Source organism: Watersipora subatra, chromosome 10, assembly GCF_963576615.1.
Source record: "Watersipora subatra chromosome 10, tzWatSuba1.1, whole genome shotgun sequence".
Taxonomy (NCBI): domain Eukaryota; kingdom Metazoa; phylum Bryozoa; class Gymnolaemata; order Cheilostomatida; family Watersiporidae; genus Watersipora; species Watersipora subatra.
This window is the reverse complement of record NC_088717.1, coordinates 52686443-52709024: the sequence shown is the minus strand read 5'-3', so window position 1 is coordinate 52709024 and position 22582 is coordinate 52686443. Positions and strand designations below refer to the sequence as shown.

At 33.8% G+C, this 22582-nt stretch overlaps 1 protein-coding gene across 1 annotated transcript; it reads left to right on the top strand.

The window, feature by feature from the left end:
* Nucleotides 1-3322: 3322 nt before the first annotated feature.
* Nucleotides 3323-21083, top strand: LOC137406452 (MFS-type transporter SLC18B1-like). Its single transcript, XM_068093037.1, has 11 exons — nucleotides 3323-3436; nucleotides 7526-7621; nucleotides 9410-9643; nucleotides 10388-10456; nucleotides 12645-12732; nucleotides 13447-13607; nucleotides 15662-15760; nucleotides 16460-16563; nucleotides 18260-18349; nucleotides 18773-18856; nucleotides 20592-21083. The coding sequence occupies exons 1-11, from the start codon at nucleotides 3332-3334 to the stop codon at nucleotides 20797-20799; spliced, it is 1338 nt and encodes a 445-aa protein (XP_067949138.1). The 5' UTR covers nucleotides 3323-3331; the 3' UTR covers nucleotides 20800-21083.
* The last annotated feature ends 1499 nt before the right edge of the window (nucleotides 21084-22582 follow it).

Genomic DNA, 22582 nt, shown 5'->3' with positions numbered 1-22582 from the left:
GTTAAGCATGAATGAGAAATATACATAATATTAGTAGTTCATGAACACTAGCTCATGTTAGCCCACTTCAATTTCTAAACAGAAAGTATTTAAAGCTTTGAAGTCCGATCACCAAATAATTAGCAACATTACCAATGAATGGTTACTTTAAGAAAATTGAGTTTTAATAGTTTAATTTGTGCATCATTCAAAAAACTTTGCATCTCAAACATGATCGGCTTGCTGTTTTATAAACTTAATGCCAAATGATTGTATTAAACAATAATTGAATGAAAAACTTTCTTTCAAAAACAGAATGCCTAAACATAATTAATTATAATTTTAAAACTTATCTGTTATTGCATGTCATTTTTAAGGTATGCCAAACTATCACAAACCTAAATAAGTTCAGAATATCCACTTTTATAGAAAACTTTAGTTTTTTGGATAGATCTCAGTTTTTATTTTTTCAGTTATTTATTTTAGAAAACAGAGGATTCACTCTGTAGCAAAAAACAGTTGATCATGTAGCATAACTAACTAAAATCATTTAACTTTGATCTTAAGGGGTGTATACATCATCAGCCACATACAGTAGATAGGACAACTCTATGTAGATGGGACAACTCACGAGGAGTGAACTCGCTAATAGACTCTTAAGTGATACATAGCACAAATTGGTAAATCTGTCCAGTTTTGATAGCATACCTAAACTTTATCATCTTTAGAAATCACTGTTCCGCATGCGTCTTTAAACTTGGGCTAATTTAGTGTTCGGATTGTATTTGTATTTGTATGCATCACAATCTGATCAGCAGCATCTTCATACATACACATATATACACATACACATATATACACATACATATATACATGCATACATACATACAAACATATATACATACATACAAACATATATACATACATACAAATATATATACATACATACAAATATATATACGTACATATAAATATATATACATACATACAAATATATATACATACATATATGCATACATACAAACCAATATACATACAAACTTATATACATACATACAAACATATATACATACATTGGTCCCACAAACATACCGTATATACCGGTACATGCATACAAGCATACAAACATATATGGTATATATACATAGAGTATACATTCTATTATACATACTTAACTTGTATGCCTAGTATGAAGTTGTTCTGACTTTGTAATATTAATTAAGTTTCAACAAAAGACTACCATTTTACCACACGGCACACGGCACACGCCACACGCCACATGCCACACGCCACATGGCACACGCCACACGGCAAACGGTATAGAGTAGGGTGAGGGAAAGGTTGTTTCTCAAGAACCAGATGGAGTTTCAAAATCAAATATTTTTAGTGACCTGGGAAAAAGCACGTAACATATACGGTTGAAGTTTAGACAAAGTTGGCCAAAAAATGTAAAAATTCACACATACGCACACACAATGATAAATCGTGATTTATTAATATCGATTACAATACATAGTTTTATTTAATGCTCACATTGGTTATCTTTGCTTCGAACAAAATGTATGTGATGGTTTTTTTTAAATGTTGTTGCTAGTCAAAAATAATGAGATTAAACAATTAAAAAATTAAACATTTTTTACAAATCCGTAATGTATAATAGTATGAGCAATGAGTCATAGTGCTAAGTGATCGCAGTCTGAAGAAGTTGGAATTATCTGCTCTATCTGTGGTAAGATAAGTCTTATTTGTGTGTAGACTTCGTAATTTAGTTCAGGTGGCTTGACCTCTTGACGTTAATATTCTATTAGTTTTACTAATGACTTGGTTTAGCTGGAAATCTATTGTAGTGAGTCTAGGAGTTGTCTACTCTCATAATGTGCTTGTATAAAGGAGGCCTTGGTAGGTACCTGATACGTTGATACTGCATAACAAGGTAGTGAACTTGAATCTTTTTGGTATTAAATAGGTTTATTGTTTATATACACAGTAGTTGATTTAATTCTCAACATAAGTTCAATTACCTTTGCCTTACAAGTTCCTCGCAACTTGTTCTATTTATAGTAGTATCTAGTACCCTGGCAGCACGCTGCGCCGTGAGAGATGATAAGGTAGGCCAATAAAGCATAGGTAATACTGTATGTATGTGCACAATTACACACATTATTTTATAATGCTTGAAGGTAAACAAATAACTAAAGGCTGGTTCACACTATGTCGCCGTATGTCATGGTTTCCATTTCGGCGTTCATAGTCGATTATGTAGATCATAAACCAATGGTATCAACAAAGCAATGCGAACACATCGGAAAATTCTGTAGCTGTCAAACATTCTCGGTATTTCGTCGAGCATCAACGACCGCCTTTTAAATGTGAATCATTTCTCTGATAGTAATTTATGATTGTGGATAGTGTGATTCATTTATTTACAATTATGATAGTTGCTGCGAGACTAGTAATTGATTCCAGCGCGCTAAAACAAAGAGGTTTGTTCGCGAAAATTTAAAAGGAAAAGTGAGAACATTACGTCACGGGGTATTTTTTGATGCAAATGCTAATGGGTTTGTGATAATATGAACATCGCTATCATCGATGATCACCAAAGTATTGTGGCATTAACGCCAAGATACAGGGATATAGTGTGAACCAGACTTTAGGTGTTTGAGTGTCGCACTGCGGAGCTGAATTTAAAAAGCTCAAAACTTGAATTATGCGATCTTTCACACCTCATCGTAGGATTGAACAAATAGACAGACACAGCTCATACTGCTGTAAAGAACCAGTACATATGCAGAACTTAGACATGTATTGATAAACAGTGTCTCAATCATATTGGAAATGTGCTAAATATAGCATTGTGTTAAATTTGGTGATTATCATAATTCCTGTGTTGAATATACATGTATATGTCGCTTGCTGTTAAGTTTAATACAGCCAAATAAAGAGCAAGAAAAATATGTTTTTATTTTTAGCTTAAATTTCAATGTGTAAGTAAGGAAAGGTTGTAAGTGTTTAAGTATGGAGAGGTTGTAAGTGCGTAAGTAAGGAAAGGTTGTAAGGGTGTAAGTAAGGAAAGGTTTACTCTCAAACTTCTCAAATTTGATTAGTATTTGTATCTTATGTAACTCTTTATTTCTTTAAAAGGTCAAAACAATGTTTACTTGCAGAATGTACCTCATTTGTTTAAATACTGCAGACTAGTTTGCCAACAACTGATATGAATTAAACCATGCGTAACTAACGTTAAGATTTTAATGACCATGAATTATGAGCACACAGACCGCTAGGAACTCACCACAGGTTAGATGTAAAATTACAAGTATTGCTTAGTTTGAAATAGCTTAACAACTCTGGAATGAGAGAGAAACGTGACAAAACAATTGGGTTCATGGCAGCTGTCATCAGCTTCTTTTGTTGCTCTCTGACTGTCACCTTTCCAGCACCTTTTCTTCCTCTTGAGGTATGTCATCATCAGACGCTTGAACTCTAGTACATCATTATACGAAGAAAGAAAGCGGTACACTAGGCTTTTTTGAAAACCAAGTTTTATTAATCTAGATGTGATATAATTACCCTTTTGGACAACTGCATTTGATGGCAGTGGCTGGCTAGCACTGAACTCAGAATATTACATTTAAACTTTTTAATAAACGATAGAAAACAAAATGCATATCTTTAACTTTTTTAAGGCGAATTCACTATCTGACTTCTAGTGGCGATTCAAAATTAATAATTAGTACTTTTGATCTTATCTCTATTGTAGTAAGTAAGAAGTACCTTTGATTATTGTTATGTAAATAATAACAGTGAATGAGAAATCATTAATCACTGACATAGTTATGTGACTTTCTGTTGTTAAGTGGACTGTGAGAGCTTGCAGTGACCAACATTGATATCTAATGTTGCTGAGTATGCAACTCGCATAACTTGAGTTACTGTCTAAAGATGAACCTACAAAAAACTCTTTTGCAGATTTTATCAAAAAGTAGTAGCATGCTCCATCATTTGTAGTTTTTTTTAATGTTTGAGGTGATCTGACTGCCAGGATATTTCAAGATTAAAATCAACAAAACTTGTTCGCAATTAAAAGTCTGAGATCAAGAAAAAGTGCAATTATGACATCTTTAGTTGTAAATAAACCCGAGAGATTAGAGTTGTGTGACGCGGTAACTTGACCGCAAGTGTCGATGTCAATAACGAGAGAAGCAGACAGATGAAAATTAAGTAGCGCCACACTTACTTCTCTGCTGATTATTTCAACCATGATCAGATTTTGCCGATTTCAATCTTAAAACATTTTGGCAGTCAAATCACCACAAACATTAAAAACAATCGCAAGCGATAGAAAATACTGACACTTTCTGATAAAATCTACTAAAGAGTTTTGTGTAAGTTCATTTTTAAGTTTGATCTTTTCTACTCCCAGTATGCAGATTGCTGTTTTAGACATTTCAAGAATTACTCATTGTAAACTTAACTCTTTATAAAAGAATTCTGTTTAATAAATGGAATAAAATATACCGAATGTATTTTGTCTCAATCAAGCTTGAATTTTTTCTAGCAATATTTGCAGGAACACCCGTTGTTTTTGGTGCGATATTTTGGTGTGGCGAGTGAGTTTTCATAAGAAGAATATTTATCAAAACATGAACAGTTTGCCGGTTTAATAAAATTTAAACATCTCAAAAAAAAATTTCAAAGTTCAAAATCTTAATGAATGTTTGGATACAAAAACTATAATGCTTCTAAACCAAATAAATTAAATAGATCATTACCAAGACAAGATCTTATTAAAGATTTTTTGGGCAAATCTACAACAATTGCTTTTTACATTCAATTTAGCCCAGCATGATGCATGATACTAATTAGTTCTTATCTACATATATAAATATTTCTCAAAATATGTGTGTCATTCCAGCCATAGCTAATAAAATCTTGGCATAAAGAATCCATAACGCAGAGGATTTGACCTCAAACCCTCCCATTCACCAGTCAGACACCTTACTAAGCCACAGAGCTTGATAGGTTTGCTAGGCGATATATGTTGGTCATTATATGGGAACAAATAGGCTACCGCTTTTGGGCGTGACACGAAGTGATGGTGTAGCGGTAGCTCCTATTGGTAAGCTTACTCAAATTATCTATTGGCAATGTGCCAGGCTAATAACAAGTGGCAAGCAACTCTTATTACCTCTCATTGTTTATAAGCTAATTTTTAATTCCCGGGTAATGCCGGGTAGCACAGCTAGTTCTAAATATATGAGGAAGTACTTTGTCTGAAGTTGTGAAAACTCTCTTTAATTTTTAGAACGTTTTGATAAGTTTTATTGTATGAAGTATTCCATGTAACAATACATAGAAAAAGCCAGTGGTTAGATGCATGCTGCATCCCAACGCATATCAATAGTTGAGAAATAATTTAAGGTTTTGATATTATGAATGAACAATTACTGTCACAGTGAATATGAATAATGAATATATCTCATTACTTGTCATACTTCTCCCATCATGGTAGCCACTACATTATATAGTACGAAGGTTCCAACCAGTCTCTCTTGAGGTCACTTATATGCGATTAACACATGGATAAGGAGCTTAGCAAGTGTCTACAAGTCCTGTCAACATAAACCTAATGTAGTGTGTGTTTATTATAGTAATTTCATAGAGTTACTCGTTGATGATAATCGTTGTTTGTTTTAGTAGTTTAATGGAATTACTCCGCTGACAATAAAGTTTGGTCATATTAATAACTTCATAGAGTTGCTCTACCAATCATAATATTTGTTTATCTCAGTAGTCTCATAGAGTTACTCTTCTAAGAATAATGCTTGTTTATTATGGTATAATAATTCAATAGCTTTAATTGACCACAACAATTGACGTAGCAATATGTTGCCATAATTATTTAGCAGAACAGAGTTTGGTTAAAGCAGACAGATCTTCTTTTCATTATCAATAGAGATAATCTGTGGAAAATACATTCTGAGTTGCTGCTTATCTTGAGAATATTTTTTGATCGCAACAGAGCAAAATCTTTTACAATGCTAGCACTTTAGATCTACAATGCTCTGCAATCACTTGCTGTGGCTAATTGAATCGTTTGATAAGAATAATAAGGGACCGATAGGGTTTTGTAAATTAGGTCATAATGACACATTTTGAGTTCTTTAAGTTTTTCTTTGTACCTACAAAGTTGAACTCAATCAGAACACTCTTTTGTACCTACTGTCAAAAGATGCATATTTTTAACTTTATGCATCTAAAATATGTGAATCAATACTGTGTCAAAAAGAGAAAAGAGATACTCTTTGTAGAAAATAGTGTTGAAGGCTTTACAGTAAGATGTGACAACATGAAAAATTCTGAAACCTTTCAATGATTTGGCAACCACTCAGCATTTTCTCTGCTTTAGTGAAAGTTGACTAGCAAAGAATTTTACATGTGATATATTACCTCACAGCACTCTCAACACAATGACTCGCGGTTGTCTAACCCTACTTACAGACGATCCCATCAAAAATGACAGGTGTTTTAGCAACTATATCATTGAAGAACCTGAAATTTTGCTAAAAATACAATGCATTTATTCATTATGATTTTGAGATGTGAGATTTGTTAATGGTAGTTATTAGGTTTCAATTGAATTTTAAAGCAGTTGAAACATGCATATCAAGTGAAAATATGATGTTTATAGCAGCAAAGGTATTGCTGCATCTTGAGCACAATATCCGATATCAACTATAGCAATGATAGCAACTAGTGACATCGTTTTGCAGGTATTTTTCTTCTGACCATTTTAACCACAATCATTTTTGATTGATTTTAATCTTAAAACATCCTGGTGGTCGGATCTCCTCAATCATTAAAAATCATAAACGATAAAAAACGTGGAGACTTTAATTACATTTATTAAAATTTTTTGTAATTTCATGTTTAAAGCATTGCTGCATGTCAGATTCTATATAGAGGAAGTACTGTTAGCTAGCAACACTTAGAACGATTGCCTCTAGTCACATTACATCTGCTAATAACCTATTGGCTCGGTGAAGTCTGCCCAAACTATTTTTATGAAATTGATTTACTAAGAACTTTGTGACAGGTTTGCTGTTGTAATTCCATAAAGTTGCTTTTTTTTAGATATTAAAATCTAGGTTTATTGTTTGACTATCACAAAGGAACCCTAAACCATATTTATTACCTTATTCTCATAGAAGTGCTTGTGAAAAAACTACAGACTCTGACTATTGGCATTTTTCATAGAGGTACTCTGTTCAAGTGGATCAAACACTAGTTTAAATACATGTATCTATGTACTTTTATCTAGGTAAAAATATGTATTAAGTAACAAACTTGATCATTAGCTTTATATCTTATATAGTCTTCATATTATAGTTTTAATTTATAGATTCTTCTAGTGTTTATTTGAGAATGTAAATATTTTGAAAATTATATCTTAAAACTTGACCTCACCTTCTTAAGCAAGTTTAATTATAGAATATTTTAGACAACTGTTAAAATGTTTCTGTAAAACTTGAATGTTACATTGTAGGGTGAGCGCCATGGACTACATGAGTCCAGTACCGGAATGATTCTTGGATTAGAACCATTTGTCCAGTGCATAGCCTCAATTCTCTTAGGTAGCCTGGTAAGGAGGTAAAGAGACTTGCAGCAGTTTCCAACAGCTACCTAAACAGTGTAGCAAACAGACTAACCATATTGAACCTTGCAATTGCACACAAAACAAACCTTTTTTTGAAAAAGTTTATCCCACGACCAAACACGAGCGGAGCGAATGTTTGAGAGTTTTATGATAAATAAATGTGCACACAAATCACAAAAATTATTTATCAACAATGTCGCAAACCCTTGTACCCAAATCTCATCAACAAATTTAACCATTTTTGTGTAGAGTTGTTTAAGTATAATAATGATACAAAACAGATATAAACCTATTTAAATATGTTACCAAGTCTTTGAAAAGTGGACGCAATATCCTAAAACTAATCCATCTGATTGGATTATACATAAAAAGTCAGATTACTTTGACCTAAAATCGCCATTAAAACTTGACAAACCATTTTTAAACAAAATTTAGACCGGCCAACGAAGCGTCGATAAGGCCGTGCGACAAAGAGTAGAACGATTAAATCGTGCGCATTTCACGAAAAAAATCTCATCAACAAATCTAACCATTTTCCAATGGAGTCGTTAAAGTATAATAACGATACAAAACACTTATAAGCCTATTTAAATATGTTACCAAGTCTTTGAAAATTGTCGACAATATCTTAAAATCTACCCATCTGATCGGATTATACACAAATAGACAGATTAATTTGGCCAAAAACCGTTATTAAAACTCGCCAAGCTTTATTCTTATCAAAATTAAGACCGGCAAACAAAATGTCGAGCGACAGAGAATAGAACCATTAAGTCGTGCGCATTTCACGAAAAAAAGAACGTGCACATTTTACCAGTCTATAGCATTGTCGAATTGCCGAAGGTTTCTGTAATTAACGTAGAAGTACTGAAATATAATCGTTTCTTTTTTGCCGGTTTTAAAATAACTGACATTTTGGACACTTTTGAGTACTTTGGTATTTTATTTGATGTCCAAAGCAGTGAAAGTAAAGGAAATGAAGGTGATAATTTTTTTCTAACGATTCTTATGAGATTATTACAGTATTTAATTATAAGTTTGGATGACTATTGAAGTGTTATAGTCACACTGACAACATTGATGATGGGCAATATGTTACTGTTATTATTTTTTCTAAATAGTTTTGTTAAATAGATTTTCTAAAAATCTATATAAATATCGCAGCTTCTTGATATTGTTAGCTATGACGTTTGGAAATGTAAACAAAATTGTGCATTGGTTTTCTATTATTACTGTATTACTATATTAATAATATTGGTTATTCTAATAATATCAGTGCATTTTACTTCTAATATTGCGTTTCTCCTATTGCAGGGGGAGAGATATAAACATATAATCTTTTCCTTTCATTATTGCTGTTTGTTGTACATAATAACACCCACACCCAGTACATTACAGCTACCATTGCAGTTAGCCTATTGCACTGCAGGGCCATTTGACTGCTAATATTGTCTTCAATGTATACATATAAAAAGCTTTTTTGTTTACCAATTGAAAACATTCAAGTTATAAAAATGTTGTTGTCTTTATACATTTTTTTTTGTTTGACAACTAATATCACAGGCAAAACTAGCAACATGAACTTTTTTTTAAATTTTAATCAAAATTATGTAACACTTGCTCACTGATTTATTATTTGCTTGTCGACCAAAGTTGTTGCCCTTATAATGTATTCTGTTGAATCAAGTAAGTTTTTAAATTTTCCCATCAATGCACATAGTTGGCGACACGCTTATAATCATGATATCATTAAATGGCAATATAATGTTTTAGATAACTATTTCCAGCGCATCTGTTATGAGGCTTCTCATTGGAGGAACAATGACCTTAGCTGGAGCAAGCTTTGCTTTTGGGTTCCTACAATTAATCCCTTCTAAAGCCAGTCACTTATTTGTGTCATCCGCTCTGTTTATACGAGTTATTCAGGCAGTCAGCGCGGCAGCCATCTTTAATTCTTCCCTCACTTTAATTGCTGACATGTTTCCAGACAACAGCGTAAAAATGCTGGTAGGTCTTGAAAAACTATTTTTTATTTGTGAGTGTTATTCGATAGTGTTACAAAAGCTTAAAATTTTGTCTTTATACAGTGTTTGCTCTGTTTTGTTCTATCCTAGGTTTTATGAAGTTTGGTGTGATGTGGTCATAAATGCATTATTAAAACTATGCAATCAGAAAACCCATATTAGAACAACTTATAATCAAATGAAGTTCTGGTTTTGCATAGTTGATATTCAAATAAATTAAATAATATTTTTAATATTCAAAAAAACCGGGTTTTTAAAAACTTAGTATTTGCGGTGGCTTGTATCAGTTTTATAGGTGATGCATATAGAAGTTGCTAGATTGTCTAATCAGTTGCATGGTAAATACCTCTATTAATACCTCTATTAATCACAATGCTGAAATTGCATTAAAGTATTTGTTTCGTTGCATTCTAGAGAGTTATGTTTTATGAAGTTTTAGCTATATTAGTGCTAAAATAAATTTCTTAGCAAACAATATGCTTCCATATAATGGAATATACTAAAACACAATCGAACTTCAGCAGTCAGACCAAGTCCATATTACAAAGTTTAAAATTTATGTACCGAGTGTGGTCTTTTTCCAATATACTTTTTAAGCCTCTATATAAAAAATACCAGTTCAAATGTTGAAAATTGGCAATTCCAAAACTGTCAAAACTGCTCCATGATGTAACCCCTAGCATGCTCTGTCACTCCAAGGTGTGATATGAGTTGTCTCTGTTTTCAGAGTATCAACACAGCTATAGGTACAGTCGGATATATTGTGGGACCAGCAATCGGAAGTCTCTTGTATAAGGTATGTATTTCTTCAGTAAACAAGTTTGAGCAGCTGATTTTAAATAATTTATCTGCTTCATACTTTGTTACTTTCTTTGGATATAAATTTACGGTTGAGTGAGTGTGATGGGGAGTTTTCCTTTAAATTCGGTTTAATGAACTCATACCCAAGTAGAGGAACTTATTAGCCAAAACTATCATGTATATATACATGTAGATTGTGGCACCTTCTCAATAGCTATCTATTGCATAACTTTTTAAATTTTATATTTTTATTTTTATCACCGCCCAAAGCCAATAAAATTAAATCAGCCCACGTGGTAAAATAAAAAAATTAAGGTAAATAAAATACTTCCTATAGTACGAGCTGTGTTTGCCTGTTCGTCTCTCCGAAGCCAAGCTAAGAGTGTTAGAAAAAAGATTGCTCCGTACAGGAATTGAACTGGAAGTGTCAGATTCAAAGGCAAGTACACTACCACCACACCACTCGATGATTAACTGCACAGAAAATTATTTATGGATATATTGACCACATGACGATCTCTCAAGAAGCATGGGCTTGCTAGCGTATTCGTAATACTATAACACGTGAAATCGATAGTGTTTTTTAACTTTATTATATAAAGATGTTTTACATATGGGACAGGCAAGATGCTTATGTATGGTGAGCTCCGTGCATTTGTTTGTGGTCATAGCTATTTTATTTTTCACGTTTTCATTGTGGCATTGATTACCTCATACCTCACACACTATGTCATTTTATAAAACTAACCTAAAAAATTTTTAAGTCAAAGAGGTTTTCACCTTTAATCCGAGTTGAAAATGGCTATCTTTCTTCTGAAATATTAATATTCAGAAAGCAATAATAAGAACAATAATAATATTTTTGGTACTATATTAAATTAATATATATATGTTTAAAATAATGATAATATTTTAAACATCTTTATATCATGAATATTCATCTTTAAAATGCTGTTAACTTTCTATGTTATGAATATTATTTTAGTTTTTATTTGAATCTCTCAGATTAGTTGCTCTGACTTGAGTTCCAAAAACACCTATACCAGCTAAAAATCACGCTGTGCTAATTACCAATAATAGTAATAATTATGCAGCTGATACACTCAAAATTGCATTATTATTTGCTTTTATATAAAGATATCAGCGAAAATTGTGGTTAAAACAATTTATAACTAAAAGTTTATATCATAGTATAATTTACAGCAACCTGTTGTAGCCTAAGCGTATTTCTAAAGTAAATTCTTTTTTCAACTCTCAGTACATAATTTACATGTATATTTAAAATCGTATGTCAATGTTAACGGAATCCACGGCGTTGCACAGGTATTAAAAATCAGCTTATAAACAGTGACAGATAATGTAGTTGCCTACCACTTGACATTAGCCTGGCACAATGTCAATGGCTAATTTGAGTATGCCAGTACTAATAAGCTTAATAATAAGTACTATTAGTAAGCTCTTACTAAGATGAGCCGTGAGAGCAAGCTTTTGGTCGGGTTATGTAATGTGCCTTGTAATGGCTCATATCTCCTCTAAATTCAATGCATCTCGCATAGCTTACTTTACCTAGCAAACGAGACATTTGGAAATCAAATTCAGCATGAAATGGATTCTTCCTTCCAATATTTAATAGTTATAGCTGGACAAACCAAAGTACACGCATGCGCACATACATTGAGATTTATATACAGACTAGCTGTGCCACCCTGCGTTGCCCTGGTATTAAAAATCAGTTCGTAAACAACAAGTGTTAATGAGAGTTGCCTGCCACTTGCTATTAGCCTGGCACAATGCTAATGAATAATTTGAGTAAGCTTATTAATAAGAGCTACAGCTTCTCATGACGTAACGCTATGACTTTGCGTCATCACTAAAATTGTAGCGTATTTGCTCCCATATAATGACATATATTACCTAGCAAATCTACCAATCTTGTGTGGCTAAATTGGTGCTGCATTGGGCTGGTGAACGGGAGGTTTTAAGACCAATCTTCTGCGGTATGGATTTTTTATTCCAAGATTTTAATAGCTATAGCTGGACAAATACAACAGTGGCAAACTTTGAGAAATATATATATATATATATATAGATTGATCTTACCTAGCTAAAGTTCTAACCATTTTATTATATAAAATATTAGCTGTAAGATTCAATGATCTAATGCTTGTCTCTATTTTCTGTAGTTGGGAAGCTTTTGGTTAGTCTTCACTTTCATTGGAGGCCTTTTGATGACTCACACTGTGGCCATGATTACATGCTGCCAATGCTCAGGTATGTACAGCAAATAACTAAATTAGCATTTCGTAAGCTACTTGAGGTTATAGAACCTCATAACATCTACTATAGTAAATTCATTGAGTTCACTTACAAGCCTGTTATTTAAAACACTTTTACTTTTCATCTGACTTCCTTAATCTGTAAGTGAACTTGTACCACACTCATTGAAGCATCATTGTTCAGCTATATTAGAACCGTTACATAGCTTATATAAGTCCAGATAGCAGTCACTGATGGATTACTATATATCCTTAGGTTGATTAGTAGCGTGTAGTACAGATACTTTAGCAAACAAAAGTGACTCATCGTCATTAGTTGTCATAGCAGCTGTCATAGTTGAAGTGAAACTAGAGTGTACTGCTAAGAGTCCTCTACTCAATAGAATGCTTTAGCTTGGCAATGCCTTGCAACAATATCTTTTAGTTTTTTTCAGACAAATAGCCTAATAGCAAACATGTTGTTTAAAAGTTTCAATCGGCAAATGTTGTCAGCTTGTGCTAAAATGGAAACTCAGCTGAATAGTGTAAGAATTACTTTTAATAATAGTGTGTGGGTTTCTTCTAATAATAGACTTTTAGTATTTTTGTTGCCATTGTATTATTTTAGCTGTTAATCTAAAGCATATGTATTTTCTAGTCAAATATTATCTGTCTATATCTGGGTAGTATAATTATTCTTGTATACTAATATTTGTTTGTTTTGTAACAGAGATCTCATTCAAGGAGAAATCTACCTCTGTCGTTCACCACATTCCTCGGAGAAAGATCCTCTCAAAATGCTCCATGACTCTGTCTCTTTTTATTCTATTTATATCCGCTGTCCAGTGGTCAGCAGTTGAGTCAGTCCTTGAGCCAGAACTGAGACATACCGTAAGCTTTCATGTTTGCTATGATAAACATATTTTCCTGCAATATAAAATGGTATTGCTTGTGTCTGTGCATGCGTGTGTACGTGTGTGTGCGCGTATGTGTGCACGTGTGTGTGTGCGTGCGTGCGTGCGTGCGTGCGTGCGTGCGTGCGTGTGTGTGTGTGTGTGCACATGTGTGTGGGTGTGACTGTGTGTCTGTGAGTCTATAAGTGCACATGTGCACGTGAGCGTAAGTGTGTGCACGTGGGTGTATATGTGTGGGTGTGTGTGCGCACATGTGTTTGTGTGTGCATCTGCAGTTTTGCGCCTGTTTGTGAGATTTGTGAATAGTAATTTTGGAGAGTGGTTTTCTTGTGTGATAAGCTTAAACTTTCATTTACATGTAGGTACACATACGCTTGCCCCAACAAAAAAACAACATTGAAAAAGCATCACATCATAGAACAGCATTTACCAAGAACAATGGATGGCAATTTGAAGGTCATTTTACAAAAAAACTTGATTAGGCAACAGTGAAAAGTAAAGCAAGTTGCTCTAAAAACCAAAAAATTGCATTGAATAGTAAACATTAACATGCACTTAGGGTTATTTACTGCCGTTAGGCATCTCTCTGTGTTAAAACCATACAGATAATAATAAAAGTTTTCAGCATTTTTTATAATTTTTGTTCAGCATACCCTAGGACACTTATATTTCACTAGTATTTTTTGTGTGAGTAGCATACAGAGTAAAGTTCCGCTGCTACTAAATTTCGCAGCTCTGATGAGTGCGAAAACCTGGTGTTGTAAAAATAAATGCAGTGGAACAAACATAATTAGATTCTTCAGGCCCAGTTCACTGGTAAGGAAAGAATTTTCCATTTGGGACTAGTTTGTAATTGTGAACCACAGGAGGAAATGTGTAGGCGATGACTGATGTGGTACCAACACTAGATCTCAAGTATTTATAGCATACGGTGGCCTTGGCTCAGTTTGATTTCATTTGTGGGTTGAGAGGATTTCATGTTTATCGAGAATTTTTGACTCCTGACACGAAAGATGTCTTGACATTATGTTACCAATAATAGCAGAGAGGAAGGCAATTACTCATTGACTATTTTTGCTGAGGAAACGAATGGTGGTTTGATTTAATCAATGAACATATAGTATAATTGCCCAATGAAATTGCCCAATGAGCCCACCCACACACAAAAATCACAATAAAATGATGATTTTATTGTGGATATCAATGAACAAAGCTATTTAATTTCGCATTTTCGCTCATTTGTTATGGTTGCTCAGTTTCGCTCATAAGATTTTTGCGAGAGGATGACTCCGCAGAAACACGAAAGTTAGATGACGCGAATACATAAGTTTACTAGGGTAAATATAAAGTTTCCATCCAATTGAGTTTGTCAAGCATTCAATGTTTTGAAAATTATTTATAAACAAAAATCTTTGCTGTCAAACAATTCAAGTTATATTTCGGTTTTCTGTTTTATCAACTATCAAGTTTAATGTTGAAACTTAGTTTGAATGTAAACACCAGTTACTCAAATGTCTAAGATCCACAAATGATGATTGGTTTTTGATTGTTTTTTTATCATTTTTCTACTTGACAAATAGAAGCCTCAATCAATTTTTCATGCAATTTATGGTCAATGAAGAACAAAAGAATCCTATGTACAACATAAAAATAAAGAATTTTCATTAAGGTAATGTGAAAGTATTTTAAAAGGTTTAGTGGTATAGATGTTCAAAACCAAAAAATATAGGTGAAAAAATAAATTTATCCATACTTTTGCTGTGAATTTATCATTATTCTTTGGCTTTTTAATAGTCAACGACACCTGCTACTTTTTTTTTAGTTTTACGGCTAAAATCGGTTTTTAGGTGATAACCTCTATTGCTTTTGTGCTATTTTTAGCCTTGGCAAAAGGTTTTAGCTGAAAAATTAAAGCCTTCAATTTTTCCAGAAAGTGCAATGCTAATTTGTATCAAAAAGTGATCGAAAAGTACAAATTAGATAAACTTGCATATGAAAACTTGTCACTTCCATGTTTTGTTTTGGTTTCAGTACAATCTACCAGAAGAACAATGCGCACTTGTCTTTCTTCTTCTGTCTGTTACCTTCACAGTTTCTGCACCTTTAGCAGGGAGAATGCTCAGTACACAGGTATAATATATGGTAGAGCATTGTCCTACATGTATGATCATAGCTAATTACAAGAATTAATGACTAGCAGGGATTTATATGCCAGTCAATGCCATTCTTGTATATTACACTTGACGTTTTGTTTTATTTAATTGATCTGAATAACATAACAAGAACTGGTCAGGAATAATATGAGAAAGTCTGAAGACAAACACTTAACCAAATAAAAATATTTCAAACGGTGCCAACTACTTGTATCATCACTATTATGATAACAAGTCATTTCATTTTTCAATATCTACATCTAGATGGTTGTGGATTATGAATAACAATCACATTAGTTCATGACGAAAGGCATTTGTATGCTTTTCATTTTATCAAGTATCATAGTTTTAGAAATTTCAAGCCGCAAGCGCAACACGTGTGTCTACTATCTTAGCTGTTGTTTAACCTTTCATTGCATTACAATTAGATGAATGTCTTTTTATGGTGTTTGACCATTTCTGAGCGAATTAGCGAGCTCTCTTACCAATTTAAAGCAAAACATATTACATTTCATCACACTTCTGTCACTAGCTATTTGTAAAGTCAAGTTTTTGTTACTTCTTTCTCAATTCTCATAGAGAAAAATAATTACATAAATCATAAATTTTCTATCTCAGCCAAGCAATTTAAAAATTGCAAATTGTGTTTTTGATAAAGTTGAACAATGTTTTATAGCCGGGCAAATCAAGGATGAAAGTAGTTATCTGCTCCTTACTGACATCAGCAGCTGCGTTTCTATTGGCTGGTCCTTCTCCTCTGCTTCATATAGCTGTGCCAAGGTCAGTCGCAAGCAACTGTAGTGAATTTAATATTCATTACCAAATTTATTCAGTCTGAAAAGCCTTCAAGTCTAGCTTAGGGTTAGCCTGAATGACACTCTTGCTAATAACCCTGACAGACTTGAGTTACAGTAGACGCTCCTATAACGAAAACATTTTATAACTTAATTTCCAGTTAACGCCAATAATTCATGTAAGTTTGTTGCTGTTTACTACGTAGGAAATTTTATATAGCATGAAGCATCACGTTGGTGCAAGTTTTAAAATTAGATTTGAATAACCAGCATCCCACAATTAGCATTAAAATATCTTGAAAAAAGGGGTCTAGGGTTATCTCTATTATACATACTAGTACCCTATCAGTATAGCGTGCTCTGAGAGATGTTCAAGTGGGCCATCAAAGCAGAGAGAATAAGTAGCTGCACAATTATTCAGTTATACTTTAAAGCTGTCAATTTTTTGCTGTTAAGCCCGGTTATCATCCCACCATAAGGAGCGGCGATTGTGCAACCGGCAATTGTCGGCGATTACAGAGAACCAGCAGGCCAGCATTAGCCTCCAGCAATTTTTCTGATTGCAGTGGCCACTTGCAAAGCTCAGTGAGTTGAACTTTGTACAGTGATCATCATAGGTTGCAGGATGTCATCGTTCGTGAAAATCGTGCACCGGCAGCTCGCGCACCCAGAACACATTGTGCAAATGATTTCCATGAGGGGTTTGGCACAAAATTCTAGATATACACCCACTTTTTTTCAGTGTAGAAAATTAATAAAACCTTGACCCGGAAACATGTTCTATCTTAACTCTATGCATAAAAGATACTGTTGCCTAAGAGCAGACAGTTCCTTCATTGTATGATCACCAGCGGGACAGTAGGCGCTAAAAACATAGTCTTTTCGGGTACCCCCAATGACCGCAAGCACATTGCTGGCTGTTCATGGTGGCATGAGAATCGGGCTTTAGAGTGTCGGTCTACCAATTTGAACCAGGCTTTAAAGTGTTGGTCTACCAATTTGAACTGAGCTTCAGGGTATCAGTTTACCAGTTTGAACCGGGCTTTAGAGTGTCAGTCTACCAATTTGAACGGGGTTTTAGAATGTCGGCCTACCAATTTGAATGTCACAAACTCGAGTTACATTGAAACTAATTTTTGGTGATAATCTCTAATCCTGGATTTGGTAAAACGACCAGAAAGGCAGACGCCACTCTACAACAGTAAATACATTTTTGTTTAATTTATTTCAAATACATACAATACCATTTATTTAAAACTTTTCCAATAGACCTTGCTGTCTAAAAAACAAGAGAAAAAAATTAATTTAACTTGACACTGAAGGTGTGACCTCCTTTCAACTTGATGTCAAATTATTGGAACCTTAAACCAAGTGAAAGAAGTGTCGAAAAGGGAAACGTTTGTGATAAGATCCTGTAATACCAGAGTTACTGTACAGTCTGTTTTTAAGGTTAGATCTAGTTTTTTTCTCTTTGAGAGTTTGGACTGAACTCGGGCTGACCTATGAAAATTACATGTGCTTTACTGTTCGTATAACGTAAAATTCCTACAATGTAAATGTTTTTAAAATGGATTATTTATGTTGTAGAAATTGCTGCTGTACGACCTAGTTTTTCTTTTATAAGATAACTTGAATTTATGGCTTTATGGGTAACTGTAGGCTGGGTTTATCGTTTCTTGTAGAATTTCTCTTCTGTTCGTCAGCTTGGCTTTGATTGGCACAGCCAATGGTTTTACCTTTACCCCAGCCCAGGACCTTGCGTTTGATATAAGGTCAGTTATTATCTCAGTTGTACTCATCTCACAGCTGATATGTATTCTTTCTGTCTTTTCACTCACTAACTTTTGGCGAAAACTGCATCAACCAAACTAACTAGTTCATTGCTAACAAGACTATTTGTTTAAGTGATAGTGAGACTAACTATTGCAATATTAACAATACTAACCAGTTCAGTGTTTACAAGATTATTAAGGTTTTAACAAGATTAACTTGTGAAGCTTTAATGAGACCAATTATAACAAAATTGTTAAAAATTACAACATTCTCATTAACAAAGTAACTTTTGCAGTATAACATATATGTATTATACTTATGTATTAATGCATATAAACTATGTTAATACATATGTTATATATATTAGCAAAGTTAGTTACTGTAGTGTTATGTTGAGTATTATTTTGTGACTGATTTTATAGGAGACTGAACCTGCCAGATGGGATATGCGAGACATCTATCAGAGGCTTTATTTCTGGAGTATGGAATAGTATATACAGCTTAGGGTAACATTCACTACTTACAAAATATCTTATCTTTGTTGTTGAGACCTTAAGGGTATCTAGCGAGTGCTTTCTCCACAACCCACTTAGAAATAGGGCAATAACATTCAAATTATGTATCTAGTTTATCAGAGCCTCACTGGCTAACAGAAAGCCTTTTGACAAAAACAATCATTTTTCACTCAGAAAAACAAGCCTCTTTTCGGCTTACTTACCTCCAGAAATCTGGGTACAGTCAAACCTCTGCATGCTACTTGCTATATTCATATTGGAGAAAATGCTCCAGCTAGAATACATAGTTGTTCACTTTACTAGTTCTGCGAGCCAAACGCATAAATTAACTTCCCAATAAATACTGTAGATAATTATTCATAACTAAATTCATTAGAGAGCTAAATGAATAAGTAAATATAAAAATCGGACTGCATGTGACAAACTGAATAAATTAAGCATTAGTCAACAAAGAAACATTTTTAAGGTTACTTCACTTTGAAGACATCTGAACAGAAGTGCAAGTAATGTGATGCTGAAGTAATGAGATGGTGATAGATGTATGCAACGTGATTTACTCTAGCTTATACTAGGTCAAAGTTAAAACTAAGTTGGATAATTTCATTTCTAGTTTTTTCTAAACTTTGCTTTTAACTTTTATCAACTCTTTTATTTTCACTTGTAGAACTGAAAGGTTTTCATAAACTTCAATTATTTTATGTTGGTAATGACTTTAGGTGAAGTCTCAAATATTTTCTCAACTATTGCATCAGATGTTAAAAAGTGGCTAACTGAAGTGATATAGGCAGAGGTTTGTTTGTACAGAGTCCTTGAGCTATGAAATCCACTGGCTATGAAATATTGTGCGTAGTATTACTACTGTGTGTTATTAGCTCACTGGTATCACAAGTACCAAGTTTCCAAGCAGCGTAGCAATGGCATCACGGAAACAGCCGTGTCACTCTCATTCTGCCACGATTCAGTGTTGCTGTCTGGAAGTGATGAACCCATATGAAACAACATCTTTGAGCCATAAAAAGTACCTTAGTGACCAACGGCACCACGCCTTTGCGTGCGCCTTTGCGCGCGCCTTTGCCTGCGCATATGTATTGATTTCTTGTTGCTTCCTATGCAGAAATAGTTGTTGTTGAAATGCTATTGGCATAGAGAATTGCACAACCATCACTCTACTAATAGCGCTCTATGAAAACCTGAGCTGTTTGTCTGCCCAGTATTGAGTTTCAGTACTGGCGCTTCTGGGTGTCACTACACTATCACTGCATAGCAACACAACTATCACTGCATAGCAACACAACTATCACTGCATAGCAACTTAGCAATTAGCTTGTGCTAAAACTCATATTCACAAAAACATGGTTAAAATTCCTTATATTTTACATATAATATATTTCCTTGGATAAGAAAATATATTGTTTCTAGTTCAGATGAATTGAACTTATAATTAGCAAGATATTATAGTACTAGAATCAATTTTGGCAAATCTATAAAAATTCTTTTTCAAATTTAATTTTGGTCATTATTTTGATGAAATATACTATTTTGTTCCTATTTTAGTAATATAAAATGCACTTTGTTTTGAGTTGTAGAAATTATCCTAAGTCTCTAGCATATTTTGATAGTTGAATTCTATAAAGTGCAACTGATAATATGGCTTGCTGCCTAACTGACATCTCAAACACTTTTCATAGCAAAGATTAGTTGTGACTTTCAATGTTATAATTTGTAGCATTGCTATCGGTATGGCATCCTCGGGACGGTTAACAGAGAGCACTGGCTGGCCATGCTCAATGACTGTTTATGCTTTTGGTAGCCTCATATCGGCTATTGTGCTGATGATTCTACAGTTTGGAGGTTGGATTGAAAAAGAAGTGACTAAAACCCGATCAGAAGAGAACATTCTTAAGACACCTCAGATCATTGACACAGAAGAGTGAGCAAAGAGGGAATATATTGTGAAAGACTTCACCGGCAGCACTCTAATTGTATTTTTGTAATCAAAAAAAATTTTATGACCAGGAAATGTTATCAAGAACATTTTCGAATTTTTTCAATAAGATAGTTTAAAAGAAAATGCAGTTTAATGCAGTTTATCTGTGAACTCAAAATGCAATTGCTCGTTAATAGCTTTAGGTTGCGAAATAGTATAATGTTAGCACAAAAACTGCCTTATAACAACAGTTTTCTTTTATTCATTCAGTTTTTACTATTTGACAGCATTTCTGACTAACTTATTTTAGCACGAAAGGCTATTTGCATTGAAACTTAATGTTTACAAAGTGGTTTAATGTTTGTATTAAATCAGATCAAAAATTAACCAGAATTTGGACTTACAACGCTTCTTTAATGCAAGTACTGTAAGCATGTAAATGACATTTCAAATATAAAATAAAGTTAAATTGAACTCGCAGTGTTATAAAAAAGGAGTGACTAACCAATTGCGTCATAACTCTTAACATCGTTGCGTAAAAGCAGATTGGAACTTTACCAAAATAATGTAAGTACGCTAGTGGCAGCGCAGGGCAGTGAAAACAGCACAAGCAACACTGCCAACTATTATTTCCTGTTGCTAGTAACTACAGCAATGGCAGCACCACCAGAGGTCATCAGCAGGATTAATAACCTAAAAATGCTCTGGCTATTTTATGAAGTTAAACTCAGACTTAATTTAATAATTTCAAAAATATTAAAAATCATTAGAAACAAATATTTGTCTCCCACTAAAAATGATTCCAATAGATGTTGCCTGAATCAGTAGATCCGAATCAGTTTATTTCTCTGACGTAGTCAATTCATTTGGTTATTGTTTTGACACGTGATGTTCTCACATGAAATTAAAGGCCAATAAAAGGCTCAATATAAAACTTCTCGTAGCACTAGTTTATGACAATCAACTCGGGTTTTACCAAAGACCCCGTATCAAATATATATGCTCGCTACTTTACAGTTTTATTTTGGCTTGGTCTAATCGTCTAGTCGTAATCTGACCATGTGACCCATACCTCCTGCCAAACAGCGCGAATAAATTCTGCAGCACTTTTCGATTATCACAAATGACCAACAGGCTCGTCATGATTATCAGAAAATGATATGCAGTCCTTTGAGCTAAGGTTAAAATATTAAATGAATATTCACAGTAGGTTTTGAGATATCAGTGCTGAAATTGACAGCATTGCAATGACAATGAAATAGACACGTAAGAACAATAGACATGGTTTTATTAAATGCATGGTTGCATGAAAGTATAAACAGAAGCCATCTCGTTCATCTACGTTCCATTTGAGCTGTTTTGGAAAGAGATTTAATCTACGGCGGTTTTGTGATGGCGGCGATTAACTGTTTGTTTTTGAGTTTTTAAGAGCTTGTAATCACATTTCCACATATTTTGCTCCTACAACACAGCAGAGTAAGACATGGTGAATATGTTGATACCAAATAACTGTAATGTGAATTTTTGTTGCAAGTAAACCTTTAAGCAATGTTAGGCTCCGCCCCTCGGTTGTAAGCCAACTTGGTAGTTGACCCTTGACCGACCAGAGCTCTAATGATTTCACCATCGAATACTGCTCGAAGCAAATTAGGTGGTGTGAAAAAAATGGAATATCTATAACATGGAAATACACCAGTAGTGGAAATCACATGCGGGACCCCAGCGGTAATCTCGCGCAGCAAAACACTTGCGGTGCCTTATGTTTACATAAACTGTGTCGCTCATTTTCG